The sequence below is a fragment of the Sinocyclocheilus anshuiensis genome, unplaced genomic scaffold (genome assembly GCF_001515605.1).
Source record: "Sinocyclocheilus anshuiensis isolate Anshui unplaced genomic scaffold, SAMN03320099.WGS_v1.1 scaffold1231, whole genome shotgun sequence".
Taxonomy (NCBI): Eukaryota; Metazoa; Chordata; class Actinopteri; order Cypriniformes; family Cyprinidae; genus Sinocyclocheilus; species Sinocyclocheilus anshuiensis.
Window position 1 is genome coordinate 2,026,430 of NW_015536698.1, and position 16,908 is coordinate 2,043,337.

The 16,908-nt window shown below is 35.6% G+C and overlaps 1 protein-coding gene and 1 pseudogene across 1 annotated transcript; one reads left to right on the forward strand and one right to left on the reverse strand.

Moving 5' to 3' along the window:
- The first annotated feature begins 7,332 nt into the window (after window positions 1-7,332).
- LOC107654969 (transmembrane protein 184C-like) lies at window positions 7,333-16,027 on the forward strand. The gene is made up of 10 exons (XM_016442327.1): window positions 7,333-7,878; window positions 8,808-8,938; window positions 9,261-9,297; window positions 9,616-9,821; window positions 10,413-10,487; window positions 11,050-11,143; window positions 12,325-12,437; window positions 12,907-13,006; window positions 13,470-13,641; window positions 14,485-16,027. The coding sequence occupies exons 1-10, from the start codon at window positions 7,762-7,764 to the stop codon at window positions 14,781-14,783; spliced, it is 1,344 nt and encodes a 447-aa protein (XP_016297813.1). The 5' UTR covers window positions 7,333-7,761; the 3' UTR covers window positions 14,784-16,027.
- The window catches only part of LOC107654961 (putative protein arginine N-methyltransferase 9), a 9,178-nt pseudogene continuing 8,021 nt past the window's right edge, over window positions 15,752-16,908 (reverse strand).

Here is a 16,908-nt window from a genome sequence, read left to right on the forward strand (position 1 = left end):
TGGGAGTGAAGACCAACAGCAACAGGATGCAGCTGAACCTAACAGCTACAAATTAACCCTCATCAGGAGCTTGACATGTTTTCCTTATGTAAATGCTACACTATGAACATGCTCTGGATCGTCACTGTCTGACATGAAAGGAAGTTACAGAAAGGAAGATTGAAGTGGCGAGGGTCAATCTGTGTTTTCTGTGTTCCTTCCTATGAGCTTTGCCAAAGAAACTCCCAGCATGCCGCTGAGGAGCCAGCCTATCCTTTAAATTCAGTGTCCGGTTGTTATTGTTAGCACATTGAATGCAGTTATGGAAGTTTAAGCCAGGCTAGTTTGTAAAACAGGAACTTCCAGGCCGCTGCATGCCTCAATCTTTATTAAGTTGTTAAGTGAATCATATTGTGCGCTGGACGTCACGTCTGTTTATTTAGTGGGGTAGGAAGATAATGAAGGTATGCCTTTGTGTTTGAATGCCAAATTAAGTGTATTGTGTATATGCTTGTTTACGGTGAAAATGTAAGCTCAGAATTAAATTACAAATCAAAACGTGAACATAATACAGCAAATGTGAAATTAACCAGCTGGATTCAGTTCCAGCAATAAGGAGGCAAATTAAACTTGCTGGGATTTAAGAATAATTTCTAGAAATGCATCCAACTGCAACAAACGCTGTGTTATAGTGTAAAGAAAAAGAAAATGAGCATAAGGGCGCGGGAAAAGGGGCCTTTCTGTAATCAAAACAAAAACTCCCAAGAGATACAAACATGTCTTTGCTTTTTTTTGACACTGTGAATTTTCTGTGAACATAACTCATACATGCTATTAACCTTGCATAGATTAATATTGTTAATATTTAATGGCCTCAGTATTTGTATATCATCTGTATTTTAAGTTGAAATATTTATTATTGTTGCAAAAACATACACTACCGCTTAAAAGTAGGGGTCAGTAAGATTATTAATCTTATTTAATTTTATTATTATTATTATTATTTTTAATTAATACTTTTCTTCGGGAAATAAAGATGCATTAAACAGATCAAAATAAACTGTAAAGATTTCTGTCTCAAATAAATGCTGAACCTTTCAAACAGTTATTTGAAATTGTACAAATATTTCACAGACTTAATGTTTTTTGCTGTATTTTCAATCAAATACATGCAGCTTTTCCCTAAACAAACTACGAAAAATCCTACTGGACCCAAATTTTTGAATGGTAGTGTATAAGGAATTAAGAAGTACATTTTCTTATTGATGTAATTTGAAACTAATATGAATGACATTATACACATTCTGACAGAGACCTACATGGGTCTTGTTAATTTGGGGTGTTGATGAATATATATATATAAGATTTTAAACTTATTGCACTATAACAACCAAACAGCTCTGTTTACTCTATATGCTATGCAGTGAATAAACTATGGATTATTTTACATATCATGAATGACTGGTTAAAACAACACATTTCTTCTCATAGATTGTTATAGCATCAGTTACAATTTCTAGATAAGCTGCTAGTTATTTTTAAGAGTATTGGACCAGACTATTGATTCCACCACTTAAGGCAATGTTATCTTATCTGTAAGTGTAATGAGGTTTCAGTGTTAAAAGAAGAGAGGTGCCTTGTGACAGCTGTCTGTTTTTGGCCTGGGAAGAAGCTCCAGTTTGGGAGTGATTTGTGATGTACTTTGACCCACCAGGCAACACGGCCCCTCTGGGTCATCTGTGTCAACCCAGAGGATGTGAACAGGGCATACTAGAAGATTAGATGTAAACTGTGGAGCTTATACCATCATCTGTCTGCAATGTCAGTTTAGCAAGTGTTTATTTGGACAAAAGTACTCTATCAGTCTGATATTGGTTTGTACAAATAAGTGTGTTTTTTATTTGCTTGTGTGGATTTTTCTAAGTAAATAAAGAAGTGTATATAATGGAGATGATGCATATTTATAAGCACAATAGACAATTGTTGGTCTGGTCTCAGACATGATTCCTCTGAAAAGAACTATTTGTTTAATGCAGAGTTATATGTGCTAACAGTTACAAATGTCTATTATTAATGCTAATCTTTTTTTGATTATTATAAAATCACTGCAACACAATTATCTAAGCTGAATATAAACCTACTCCACCAGCCAAAACAAGCATGGACTTAATAATTTACTATAAATATATATTTTTGTTTGTTTTAAGACGTTCTTTATCACACATGAAATTAGATATTGAATTTAGAGGACAGAGACACGTCTGTTTTGAGAGTCTTGTCAAATTATTAAAATCACATTAATGTGAAAATATGAGACTTCGAGGTTTGAGATATTCTTACTCATGCTCATGAAACTGCCTTCAGGGAGAAGAAGGAATGGTTTTAGGTCCGAGGAATTTGGTGGGAACCTCTGAGATTGCCAAGGAAGAAGCAAATGAAGCTCAAAGGCAAATGAAGCTCAAATAAAAGCTGATGCAATATACATCACTTGATCATTTACAAAAAAATCAAACATCACTTTGCTGCTGTATTTAACTCATTTAGGAGGATTCCATTACTTTCCTCAATATAATATAATGTAATGTAATATAATATAATATAATATAATATAATATAATATAATATAATATAATATAATATAATATAATACTTTATCCTGCCTTCAGTTAAGGTCTCTCAACAAAGCATATATGTTCTGAGGAAAAACATTATATTGTAGCTCTCCAAGGCCAAACTCCCCCCATACCAGCAAACATAGATAAGCTCTGGCTGTATCCTTTTCATAAGACTGTGTTCTGCCGTGGATTATATTAATAACACATTTCAGATATTGCATACCACCACTGATATTGTACTTAAAAAGGCAAGAAACCAGCGGCATTTGGATCAAATCTGTGGATAAATTGGTCTTAACTGTGAGAGCGTGCAGTGCAGTCACCTCTATTTATGAGCATGAGCTAACCTTAATTTGTCATGCAAGAGATTTCAAAACCAGCCAGAAATGTATGCAGCAAAGTGGTAAGAGTGGTATATGTATTAATGTTTGTTCGTATATTACCATATATGGTTATTTTCTGAGAATATTTGATTTAATTGACTGCTAAAGAGGATTGGATAGAATAATTTGTGCACAATTTCTGTCGTAAATCTTTGGCCAGATGTTTGAGATTAATAAATAATCAAACATATATTTTCTTTTTTTTTTCTGTCCTAAGGGTATCCATCTGGAATGACACCAATTCATGATGAAGATCAAAATTCACACATGTACAAAGACATAAAGCCATGAACCACACTCCAGTAACTCTCTTCACTTAGCCCAACACGTACAATTAAATCCAAACCAACACAGAAGCAGAACTCTCATGCTGGGAGTCACATGAGATGTTAACTATGGACGTCACTCAGCGTTTAAACTTTAAATGTGTATCCAATTTTCTCAAACACACCGCCTGTTTGTCTTCCCTGCCCCGACATGGCAGAGTCCCGCATGCCATTTTGCAGCGCTATCCCTCCAAGTCATCCAACAAAGCGCTCACACGAGTGTGGCAAGAGTGATTTCTAATTTATAAAAGCCAAAAGGATCAATACAATATTCATGAACAACCTGTCCCATCACATTTCTGTAACTGGGGGGCAGTATGATGACAGTGCAGTGACATAAAGGAAAAGTTCTGTCTCCGTGTATTCAGGACTACTTTAGCCTACATCTCCCTCGGTCCACAAATAATGCATTGACTTTATTGATGAGCTGTTGCAGTTTGTTCCTTCCTAGATTAAATAAATAGATAAATAAATAAAGAGAGGGAGGAAAAAATTAGTATTGAGTTTTACAGGTCAAGTTCCAGGCTCTGCTTTCATCATGGAAAGTTCAAGCTATAGCTGACTTTCCATGTAAAAGACAATTAAACTCTTCTTCCACATTTGGTGGATAATTGAAACAGGCTAGTAAAGCTGCACTCTTATGCCTTCTGCGGGACTGCTGGATCTGACAAGGGGAGACTGTTTGAGCTAAAATCAGGCCTACCTAATAATAACATCTGTACATTTCAGCTATTCTTCATTGCACACTCAAGTTTATTCACAATTTTGATTTTAACCAGTTAATTATTAAATATTAAAAAAAAAATAGCACAGAGAAGAGCTCTCTGACTTAAATGTATCAATTGCATAAACTAAAACAATGTTTTTCAGGACAACGGTAGCCTACTGTGTGTATTAACACCTCTTTTATACTTGCACATACTGATAAAGTAAAATAGTGGCTAGTCCACTGAGAAAAAGACATTATCTAGGGTTCTGTGCAGTGTTACTCTTCTTTACTGGATACAAACACAATGTACTTTCGTGCTGATATGGCATTTGTCACAATTAGTTCGTTTACCACGGATAAATAAATAAATAAAACTTTTTTTTCTCACGCCCCATGAATCTTAATTAGAAACAGTAATTTGACGACTGTTCTGTTGGTCAGGAAAACAAACAAAAACATGTGGCGCATTCTTGCTGTTAAAAAAGAAAACAGTCGCTGGTTTTTGTTCAGGAACACTTTATATGGAGCAGGCGAATGGGTTACTGGGATGGTCCTGCATGGAAAGTGTTGCCACACACCGCCATCTAGTGAAACATCTTCAGCCTGAGCAGTTTCACCTTTTGCTTCGCACAGGACTTCACTTGTTCTTAGGGCAGTCCTAAAATACGTTTTGCTCAATATATTAATCTTTATTAATCTTAATTTACTATTTACTAGTCTCCTTTCTATTAATCCTTGCTTTTCTCACCGAAGTACAAAGGAAAAACGTTTCTCTTTTTGTCAAGAGATTCACCAAAATAGCAAGTAAAATTAAATAAACTTAAAGGGATAGTTAATTCAAAATGAAAATGTTTTCTCACACTCGTGTTGGTCCCATGGCTTCCTTTTGTTCCATGTAACACCAGAGGAGATTCCGTATTAGCAGGATGTTGACAATACAGTGAAGAGCAGGCTGTCAATCTTGATAAAGGACAAAAAAAAAAAAAACATCACAAAAGCATCCCATAAAAACCAGGTGATAGAAGGGTTACATAAGGTGTACAAATGCTAAGTGATGATTATCATTGATTAAAACTATTCAAAGATGATTAAAGATGATTAAAATCTGAGGAAAGAAAGTACTATAATTTCATGTCTGATTAATAAAATTATTTACGATCATGTTGAATGACAGGAATGGTATCATCCTTTATTTTAATTCTATATATGGTATCACAAGCTTTTCAAATTCTTGTTTAATATGTTTAGCATTTCGAATTACAATCAGTGTTGGGCAGTAGTTACTAGTAACTAGTTACTGTAATAATATTACTTTTTGCAGTAACTAGTAGTGTAGCTAATTACTCATAGATTTCAGTAATAATATTACAGTTACCATCCATAAAACATCTCGTTACTTAGTTACTTTTGATGCCTCAACCCCTACTGATTTGAAATCCAACAATCCAATAATTCCTAGATTTATTTTCATAATTTTCACAACTCGCACAGGCACATGAAGTCACCAGTGCATCAGGGAAGCTTGGAATATGGAAAAGCTTACATGTAGGGGATGTAAATATTGCAATTACACTGATTTTGTCATGAGAAAAGGTGATCTGAACACAGATGTGTAAGTTGTGGCATTATTTTACTCTGGCATTACATGTCTTGTCCACCCACATGCCTCTGATCCCGATATAAATTATATTACTATAATTAAAAATCTTATTAACTTATGTGATTTCTTTTGATAAAATACTTCATGAAATATAATCATATATGGGTAACAGAGAAATGATAGTTACACTTAGCTTCAAGCTACACATGACAATTAATACAACACTTTTACTTAAAAGGCACTACCATTGAGTGTTTGTAAAAACTTCTGACTGTGATCCCATGTAGATTTTGGTCAAATGATGAGGCAGAAATATGTTGCTAGTAACATTTTAGAAGAATTTTATGGGGAAGATTACAATTACAACTTCTGTGGGGCGTGAAGAAAAAGTAATGTAACTAGTAGTGTAACTAATTACTGTTGCCAGATAGTAATATGTAAAGTAATAATATTACTTTTGAAAGGAGTAACTACGAGTGATAGGAGTAATGAGCCCAACACTGATTACAATATAGCAAATAAATGAGGGTAGGATGGTTTGCTAATAAGGGGTGGCATAACAATAAATTTGAAACTTTAATTACCTCAGTAGATGAATTAAAAATGCTCATGTTTTCAAAGGCAGTACAGCCTACCAGTGTTATATACCATATATATATAACACTGTTTGTTATATATATACTGTATATATATATTGACAGAATCAGAGACTCATTGAATAAGAAAGCTGTAAGAATTTTTGAAAGCATGTGAACTTTATAATATATTTATTTTATATATATGTATGTATGTATACGTGTATGTATGTAGATCTTGTATCTTTGTTTTGAACTTTAATACTTACCTCCCCCTGGCAATTTTTATTTGTTCTAATTTGTCTTTCTTTTTCTTTTTTTATTTTCCTTTTCTTCCTTTTGATATTGTTTCTTGATAAAACATTGTATATTGTTCTTTGAATATAAAAAAAAAACAAACACTGTTTATATTGGATTAGGCTATGGATAAGTTTAGTATAAAGGCTATGGGATATGAGAATATAAGCATGAACCCCTTACTGCAAAGAAACACTGAGTTACACACGTCGAAACAACATATTTAAAAAAAAAAACACTGACCATCTCCTCCTTTTATAACTTTTGTTTGGTAATTGTATGCGGCGGCGAATACTGTTTCTGCACGCCTATCATGAACTAACATGAAGACATCTATATGCATTAAAGAAAAGAGTTGGTATAATGCAATGTAGAGGGGAAAACAGGAGAGAAGAGACTATATTAACCAGATTAAGAATAGGACACAGTAAATTAAGTAGTAGCTTCATGTGATAGGGAAACACCCAACAGGACTTTGTGATCAGTGCCTGAAAATGTAACATGTGCTTGTGTATGCCTATTGCACAAAATATAAAATTCAAAGGATGATATTTGTAAAAGACATGGCGGAAATATGATTAACAGAACGTGGATTGAAGGACATACTGGAATGCAGCAGGAGCGGACAAGGAATTAAATAGCCTATTTGATTTATTTTTTGACTACAACGGGACTAATAGTAAGAATATGAAAAACAGGATACTGTATATGGGAAGTAATTAGCTCCAGAAGATGGCGGTAATGCAACACCAAGGATGCAAACTGCCGTTAAAACCTAAAAAAGAAGAGGCTGTTCTCCGATCCGAGTGGTGGCGCTAAATGATACTAATGCTTCACAAAACAGGCGAAGAACCCATAGTGACGACAAGATCAACAGGAAGTTCTAACCAGCTTTGTTTATTAACTTCTCGCTCTCGTCCACTTTTTTGGAAGTCATTGAAGTTTTATGTGCGTTTTGTAACATGACATCTGCTAAAAGATGATAAAATATGATCGTGCGCTGACTTTATATTGGCCGCGATCGGCTCTTGTGCGGCTCTTGAACGCAGTGATGTTTGTGGGAGCGGAAAGCATTGGGAGGAATCAGGTGGTTGTTTGACGCGCTTAACAACACTCATGATTCATCTAGATCTCAGTCGTGGTTTTACGAATCATATGCATCAAAACCTAACCACAGCAGTAGAACTAACAAGAACTTAACCGGGCTATTATCTGTCCCTGCCTCTGGGTCAGACTCAATCGGTGTGTAATGTAAGAGATCCGTGGCAGCAGGAAAGATGCCGTGCACATGCGGGAACTGGAGGAGGTGGATTCGGCCTCTGGTGGTGCTGCTGTACATTCTGCTGCTCCTGGTTGTCCTTCCACTCTGTATATGGGAACTTCAAAAATCAGGGGTCAGAGGGCTTTTTATAATTACATGCATTAAATATTTAGCTGCTAACTGTCAAATGTGTTCATAAATGTTGTTAACCCGCTTGTTGTCCTAAGAAACTTCACCTGGGGCCTTTGAGTCTAATTTGACCCGCAATGAAAACCATTTTGATTATAGTACAAGAGGTCTAATATGGTCCCAAAGTGTATTATGATAGAAAATACATTATTTAAATGTGTTAAATTGAATGAATAATTGAATATTAATAGGTAAAGAAATTAAACTCTGACACAACTTCCTGGTTAATTTCAGGCACGTTTGGGATTTCATTATATAGCTATCATAATGTGATTTATAACATTTTTTTTTTTGTAACATCTGTATTGTTCTGCTATCAATAAATTGACATTTTCTAATATGAACTATTTAAGTGAACTTTAAGCTGCATAATACACTGAAAGGTCAACCCAATGGTGTTGTTATTGTTAACTAAAACTAGAACTATTACAATAATTATCAAATTAAGCCAAAAATTAAAATAGAATATAAATATTAGATGAAAAGCCTGGCAACTAACAGAAATAAAATAAAAAGTTGAAGTGCTAAAATGACTAAAACTAACACAGATAAACAAATTAAAGGTAAAAAAAAAAACTAATACAAATGACAAAAATACACAGCAAAAATATTAAAACTTAAACTAAAATGAAAGCTGAAAACAAAAGCTAGGCTAATTCAAGATATGAATAAATATTATAAGAGTATATAAATAATACTAAAATAAAATATATGACCAACAGTCAAAATTTGACTCACAAATGGAAAACTTAGTATTTAAATAGTTATTTTATTGTCAAAATGTGGTGTAATTGTGTTAGTTTAGTTTAGATAATTTTGACAGAGTCCGTTCACATTGAAGGTATTCGTTTTTTTCTCCTTATAATCGCATAGGTTAGTACTCCTAATAAGGCATGGTTCATCGCTGGGATATTTGTGTTCATGACTATACCCATCTCACTGTGGGGGATTTTGCAGCATCTAGTACACTACACCCAACCTGAGCTACAAAAACCTATTATCAGGTATTGTTGTATGGGTAATATTACTCTTAAGGAGTTTATTTTATGCCGTATTAATTTACATTATCTTTGGTATGATTGTTCTGTCTGTTTATCACAGGGGTGCCCAAACTCGGTCCTGGAGGGCCGGTGTCCTACAGAGTTTAGCTCCAACTTGCCTCAACACACCTGCCGGGAAGTTTCTAGCATGCCTAGAGCTTGATTAGCTGGTTCAGGTGTGTTTAATTAGGGTTGGAGGAGCTAACCTCTGCAGGACACCGGCCCTCCAGGACCGAGTTTGGGCACCCCTGGTTTATCACATATTCACTCTGTTTTTCCTCCTCAGAATATTATGGATGGTTCCTATATTCAGCCTGGATAGTGTGAGTATCATGTAATCACAATGATAGCTAACATGTTGGAATTTGAATCGCAAATGGCTTCTTTGATGTTTGGTCTCCAATTAGGATTGCCTTGACTTGAACACTGGCCTTTTTCTGTTTGACAATCAATTAATGTGAGGCCTGATGTTGCAGATGCTCATGACTTGGATTACTTTTAACAGTTTGACCAGAAAAGTGACTCACTTGACCAAACTCATGTGCATCTAATCTCTTTTTTTGTGTTTGTGTAATTTGTAATTTCTGTGTTCTATATATAGGTTCTCTTTTATTATTTGGTCCTTTCTTCTGTTTTCACAGTGGATTGCATTGAAGTATCCCAGCATTGCCATCTATGTAGACACATGTAGAGAGTGCTATGAGGCCTATGTCATCTACAACTTCATGAGCTTCCTTCTCAACTATCTGGGAAACCAGTATCCCAGTCTGGTGCTGATGCTGGAGGTGCAGGAGCAACAAAAGCATCTCCCCCCTCTTTGCTGCTGCCCACCGTGGCCCATGGGAGAGTGAGTGTTTGCACACACATGGATAGAATATGAAAGTGGGATAACTTAAGGCAGGATGTGGTATTTAATGTGTATCTGTTGTTAGTATTGTTAAAGGAGAAAGTCAAGATGTTATGGCTGAGGCTCTTATGTTGAGGGCCTCCATTACCTGCTTACCATCTTCTACTTTGGAGCCCTCCTTAAAGTGAAGGATGGAATATGAAAGTCTTTAAATACAGCAGGAAGAGATTTCTTCTAAATTGTTTGCAGAGTGAACACTTTCTTGAGGTTGTTGGCTGCTTTTAGCTATTGCTGCTGACAGCAGCAACTTTTAAATTTACGTTAGGCAGTGGTGGTAATGTGTGAAAAGTCTGTTGATTTAAACCAGCAGTGTTTAAACTAAAAAAATAAAACTAAAAAAAGTTTAAGAAAAAAAAATGCTTTAGAGAACAGTAGAGCTCTGTTAAGTGCCTGTCAAGTTAACTTTAATTCATGTAATGCAGTGCCAGGAAAACATTTATTTATACTGCAACAATTTTTCTCATGGCCTATTTTTCTCTATTTTCATATTGAGAACTGCACATTTTCCGTAACTGATTTTTTTCTTAACAGAGTGCTTTTGCTGAGATGTAAACTGGGAGTTCTGCAGTACACAGTTGTGAGACCTGTCACTACAGTCATTGCTTTGTAAGTGTCATTCATTTGGTTTCTTGTAGAGATTAATAATATAGATTTAACATATTTATTGTGTTTATGTGGGTTTACACAATATAAAGAAACTATCGTTTAAATGTTTGGGGTCAGTATGATTTTTTTAATGTTTTTTAAAGAACTCTCTTATGCTCACCAAGGCTGCATTTATTTGATTAAAAATACAATAAAAAACATTAATACTGTGAAATAATATTACAATTTGAAATGGCAGTTTTGTAATATTTGAATATATTTTCAAATGTAATTGATTCCTGTATGGAAAAGCTGAATTTTCAGCAGCCATTACTCCAGTCTTCAGTGTCACTTGATCCTTCAGAAATCATTCTAAGAAACATTTATTATTATTATTATGAATGTGTAAAACAGTTATGCTGCTTAATATTTTTTATTAAGATAATAAATTAAAAAAATTGATAATATTATTAAAAAAATAATAATAATTTCTGTTCGTGAAAGTGCATCTTTGGTCAACACTAATGGTTCCACATGTTGATGTGATGCTTTGATTTGCATCATTTCTGTCCTGCCAAATTAGGATTTGTCAGCTTTGTGGGGTCTATGATGAAGGAAACTTTAGCTCAAAAAATGCCTGGACATATCTGGTTATCGTCAACAATCTCTCTCAGCTTGTAAGTACCTGTTTTGTCCTGAATATTATGTAAGACTGTCACATGATCCTGAGAGCTGAGTGAGTCTGCAGTTCCACCCAGGAACCAGACAGCAGTAAAAGGAAGATACAATGTAACTAAAGCCCTATTTACAGAACCATCTTTATGGGTTTTTACTAGAGGTCGACCGATAGTGGATTTTGCCGATACCGATAGCTAGGTTGGACCACACTGGCCGATACCGATTAATTAACCGATTGTTTTAAAATTGATACTGAACAAAAACTAAAATAGTGCTTTATTAACAAAAACAGTACTGAACCATACTAGTAGTAGTAGTAGTAGTAGTAGTAAAAATAATAATAGTAATAGTAAATGTTGAAATTAACACCCTTTAACAAGAAACAATACTTACACAGCTTTCATTAATCTTAATGCTACAAATGGACTCTTATTTTAAAGTGTTGCCACTTAATTTCAACTGTCATGCTTAAAGATGCACATCTTTAAATATATACACAAAGGCTATAGCATTAAAATTATATACATATGGATATTGTATTTATACTCTCACACTTTAACTGCTTCTATTCTTGAACACTTGATGATTATCTAATCAAAATAAAAGCGCAGCGCTGAGTCTAGGAGAACTCACTGGTATCTCACACACTCCGGATGCGTCGCGTTCAACTCCAGCAGCGGTCTAAAACAGTTTATTTAATCACCAAACAGACACAAATTTACTTCAAGAATGAACAATTTGGTATAGATGAGTTCGAAGTTCGGCGTTTAAAAAACGGAGCAAACGGAAAGAGAAAGCGCGACCTATATTATAGCTCTATAAATGAAGCACACAGACTTTATTAGAGCCACAGAAAGAAGCCGCTCTCGCACTGTGTAATGACAGCAGACCCTTCTCAGCTGCTCCAGCAATGGACGCAACCTGGGAAAACTATCGGCATGGATTTTTGCCGATAACCGATAGTTCCAGCAATCAACTATCGGTGCCGATTAATCGGCAAAACCGATACATCGGTCGACCTCTAGTTTTTACCAAGTCATTTGTTGTGAAGTAAAACAAACCTTCTTTACAGCCCCTTATTTGTGTTTATGCTGCTCATTAAAATGGCATGTCAATAATTTGTCACTGTTGTTGCTTCAAATTAAACGGTAACCTGATCATCTAATTTTTCTCTCTTCAGTTTGCCATGTACTGTCTTGTGCTGTTCTACAAAGCTCTGAGAGAAGAGCTGAGTCCTATCAAACCTGTGGGCAAATTCCTCTGTGTCAAGCTGGTGGTTTTTGTGTCATTCTGGTAAACAGTTCTCTACAGATAGAACACTAATAATTCTGATCTGCTTCTAATAACGTTCAATTCCTATGCTGCAGGGCAATTTTCTAGAATACAATGTAGCTTCAGGTTTGCACAATTAAGTCATGGCAGTTAATGAGCATTAAGTTATAAACAATAAAAATTTAAGTTTTTTAATTGATGTTAAAGTAAAAGAAATATGAAATATTAAAAAAGTCAAATGTGGACACATTACAGTAATATTATAGAAAAATAATAAATCTAAAATTAAGTATTTCTAAAATAGACATTATAACATTATATCGTAATAGACAGTACTATATAATTATTTTTAAGACCTTGAATTTTATATTAAAATAAAAAAAATCTAACATTAAAATGAATTATTATAATTCCCCAATACCCGTCATTTTTATGATAATTATGCCACTCTATAATATTTTGTTTAATTGGGTTGTTTTATCTGTCTTAGGCAAGCTGTGGTCATTGCACTTTTAGTGAAGGTTGGTGTGATCTCAGACTCGCACACCTGGGACTGGGACAGCGTGGAGGCTGTAGCCACTGGACTACAGGTATGTACTGTACTTTGATCTCAACACTAAACACAGTTTTGTAAATGAGGCTTACAACTAAGTAAAACACGGTAAAACTCTCTCTCCAAGATGATATATTCCCATTATAATACTTTAAGTTTAAGGAAGGAAGGAATTATCACAAACGGAAAGATTATTAGAAGCCTTTCTTTCTCTCATGATTTCTATCTTATATTCATGAATGTATTTTGTAAGAATACAAATAGTTAACAGAATAAACATGTTTAAATTGTATAATGTGCACCAAAGATTTTTTTTTCAAGATATTGTTTTTGCTGCTAAATTATACAATCAGCTAGTTTTATTTCATAGCTTATATATTTTTGCCTTTATATATTTTTACCTTTGTTTCTTTGTTTGTTTTGAATATGCGCCCTCTAGCGGTGAAAACTTACATACTGTGCCTTTAAGATTAAAGGTCTGTTTTTCTGTCTTCTCACAGGACTTTATCATCTGTGTGGAAATGTTTTTGGCAGCCATTGCCCATCACTTCAGCTTCACTTACAAGCCCTACATACAGGAAGCAGAGGAAGGTTCTTGCTTTGATTCCTTCCTGGCCATGTGGGATGTCTCAGATATACAGGCTGACATCTCGGAACAAGTGCGCAATGTCGGTGAGTCACGACACAGTCTTTTTTTATTTGTGGTGAATGGTTTGAGGGTCTAGGATCTTTATTGGATTCTTAGAAAATACTTAATCTACATTAAGCAGTCCATAATCATACTTTTTACATTTTACATACTTTTCCTGCTGCCATGGATCTGTTACATTACACTCCGATTGAGTCTGACCCAGAGGCAGGGACAGATAATAGCCAGGTATAAGTTCTTGTTAGAGGTCTACTAGTAATTACTAGTCTTTTGCACCTTATAGTCCTAAACTTAATATTTCCTGAACAGGAATCACTGAAATCTGTGTCAATACCAAGTGGCAACCTTCCGGTCTCTCTCGTGAAACCAACACGGAAGTGACTTAAACTGTAATTCGTCAACTGGCCGCTAGAGGCTGGCTGCAAAAGGGAGTCAATCCCATAGACTCCCCATGTTAAAATGGCCAACTTTACAGCAGAAAAAAACATGTTTACAGCCTGGTTAGAAAAATTATTTTGGTCTATATAGCTAATTTTGCCCTTCATGACAACTGTGAGGGGGTGAATTTTTTTTATAACTCATCCGTTTAAATGATATTAAGCCTTAAAATTCTGCATAATTAAGGGCGTGGCCACTTGAGTGACAGGTGGATTGTCGCTGCTGTCACCACCGTCGAGCTAGGTGGGCGTGGTTTCAGCAACCAGCTCTTTTGCCCATTTTTGATTATCCGGGTGTGACGCGCTGTGACGTGCTGCCAAGATGGCGACGGCCGCCTCCGCCCACTTTGAGCTTCAAAAACGCGCTCTTCGGAAACCCTGCAATGTAAGTGTGTGTGTGTGTGTTTTTTTTTTTTTTTTTTAATTCAGGGAGAACTGTCATGGGTCGGCCAAGGAAAACATATTTTGGTGAAGAGGTTTGCCAGGATGAGAACACAGGACTGCTGTCAGCTGGTTCTCAGGATCCAGCCGTTGAATCGTCCTCCACCCCTCCATCCCCTAAGGGCCGTTACCAGGGCATGGGCCACACCGTAACCCCCCACACCATCTCGGCTCCTGCCAACCTTGGCTGTGTACCATGGGAAGGAGATGTTGATGACATCATGCCTACGGTGCTATCTGGTGATCATACAGACCAACAAGGCTCAGATTATGCAGCCATCACTTAACATCACTGAGCTTCAGCTACCAAATAGCTAAAGCACATCGATCTAATGTGTATTAGCTACCGTTTCGAATATATGCAGCCGCCGTTAACTCTGGTAACTTGATACTTGTGGTTAATATGTGTTCAGAGAGGCTCAGTGAAGCTTTGGTAGCAAGAGCATATATGAAGGACTTGGGTAGTGTTAGTCCTCCATTTTTAACTATGTTTGGCATTATTTTGCTGAAAACATGACCAAATTATAAACTGACATTAGAGCCAAGCACATTAATTCCCCAATACCAGTTTTACTTTTTCACATCATCAGATAATGGTTCTTTTAAGACAGCTTTATGAATGTTTATTCTAAAAAAAAAAACAATGAAATGATAATGCTACTTCAAATTGTCATTGACGTCCTCCTGGGTTTTATCAAGTCATTTTAAGAGTTTTTTGTTGTTGTTTGTTTTTATGACATCAGTGTTACTTTCACATTTTTATCTGTGAATGCAAATGCAATTTAAGTTTTTTGTCCCCCTTCCATGGAGCAGCACCTTGATCATGGACGATAATATGAAATTGCCAGGATGCCATGGAGATTTGCAACATTTTGTCTCAGCAGAATATATGCATGTGGTAAAGCAACTACAGTTTGAACATTGGCTCTAAAGCACAAAATACTGAAGCACCCATATCTCTGCTTACTTCGCTTCAGAGCTTAGCAACCTCTCCTGGACTCCTTGCCTTCAGAACAGCTTCATGTAATTGTGTCAAAACATAAACACACATGTTGGTGTTCTTTCTTTTGTCCTTCTCAAAAAGTATTGGTTTTAATTGTTTTTATGATTTGGTTATTTTAATGATTAGACAAAGAAAACCCCATTTAGTAAAGCATTGAAAATTTCGAATACTGACTTTTAAGTTCACCTCGGGAAATGATGCAATGTCTAAATATCAGCCAGAGTTGTCTTATTGCTATTAAGATTTTTTTCCCTTCATTTTGTTAATTGTTTCAACAATCTGTTAGATTTAACAGCAGCTGCACATGAAATATAAATGTCAGATATAGTATAACAGTAAGGGCAGATCGTTTTATCATTACGGATGTGGACCTGTGGGAAATATTCCCATTTATTTGTTTTTATGAACCATCGTGTGTCTCTCTGATCCATTCAGAGACATGCATCTTTTGCAATGGTTTGTACAGCTGTTGCATTGCCTAATCTAACAGTGGTTGTCACGAATCATTAAACTTTACATGCAAATGGGTATTGAGTATTTTTGAGTATTTCTGCTTAATTGCGTTCCATCCAAGTTCAAAGGTATAGTTCACCCAGAAATCAACATTTACTCACTCTCATGCCTGAAATTATTTTAATGTAAAATGTGTGCTTAATCTTACAAATAATAACTTTGTTTACCATACAGCAATTAAATAATTGCCCATTAGCATCAATTCACTGATTTTTGGAGTGTGTTATATCAGTACAGGTCCCTCCCCATCATGAGTCACAGGCTCCGCCTCCCTCATAACATCATCAGCCGCCAGTCCTTCTTCTTTAACAGCTGTAATGGAGATGCTGCTCTTGTGGAACTGGATCCTAAGCTTGACCCTTTCTCCTCTGCTGACTGTCAGGGGCTGCTGGATGACCACGGCCGCCTGCTTCCAGTGAGAGTCCTCAAAGGTGCTGACGCTCAGCTCGGAGTCCAGATGGATCTGGTACCAGAAGAGAATGGCAGTCACCTTGCCTGAGGTGCTGACCTGCACCTGCCAAATGCACAAAAATAAAAGGCAAGGCAAGTTTATTTATATAGCACATTTCATACACAATGGTAATTCAAAGTGCTTTACATAAAAAAAATTAAAAAATAATAAAAAAAATAATCACAACAATAAAACAAGGAATTTAAAACTTTGAAAATGATTTACAAATTGATTTAAGAGGTTTAAAATGAATTTAAAACCATTAAGAATAGAAAATGATTGTACATAAAATATAGTGCAATCAGTTCGGACATTTGCACAGTGCTCATTCAGTAAATGCACAGCTAAACATGAGTTTTGAGTGCATTTAAATGTGACTAATGTTTTGGCACATCTGATCTCTTCTGGAAGCTGATTCCAACTGCGGGCGGCATAATAACTAAAA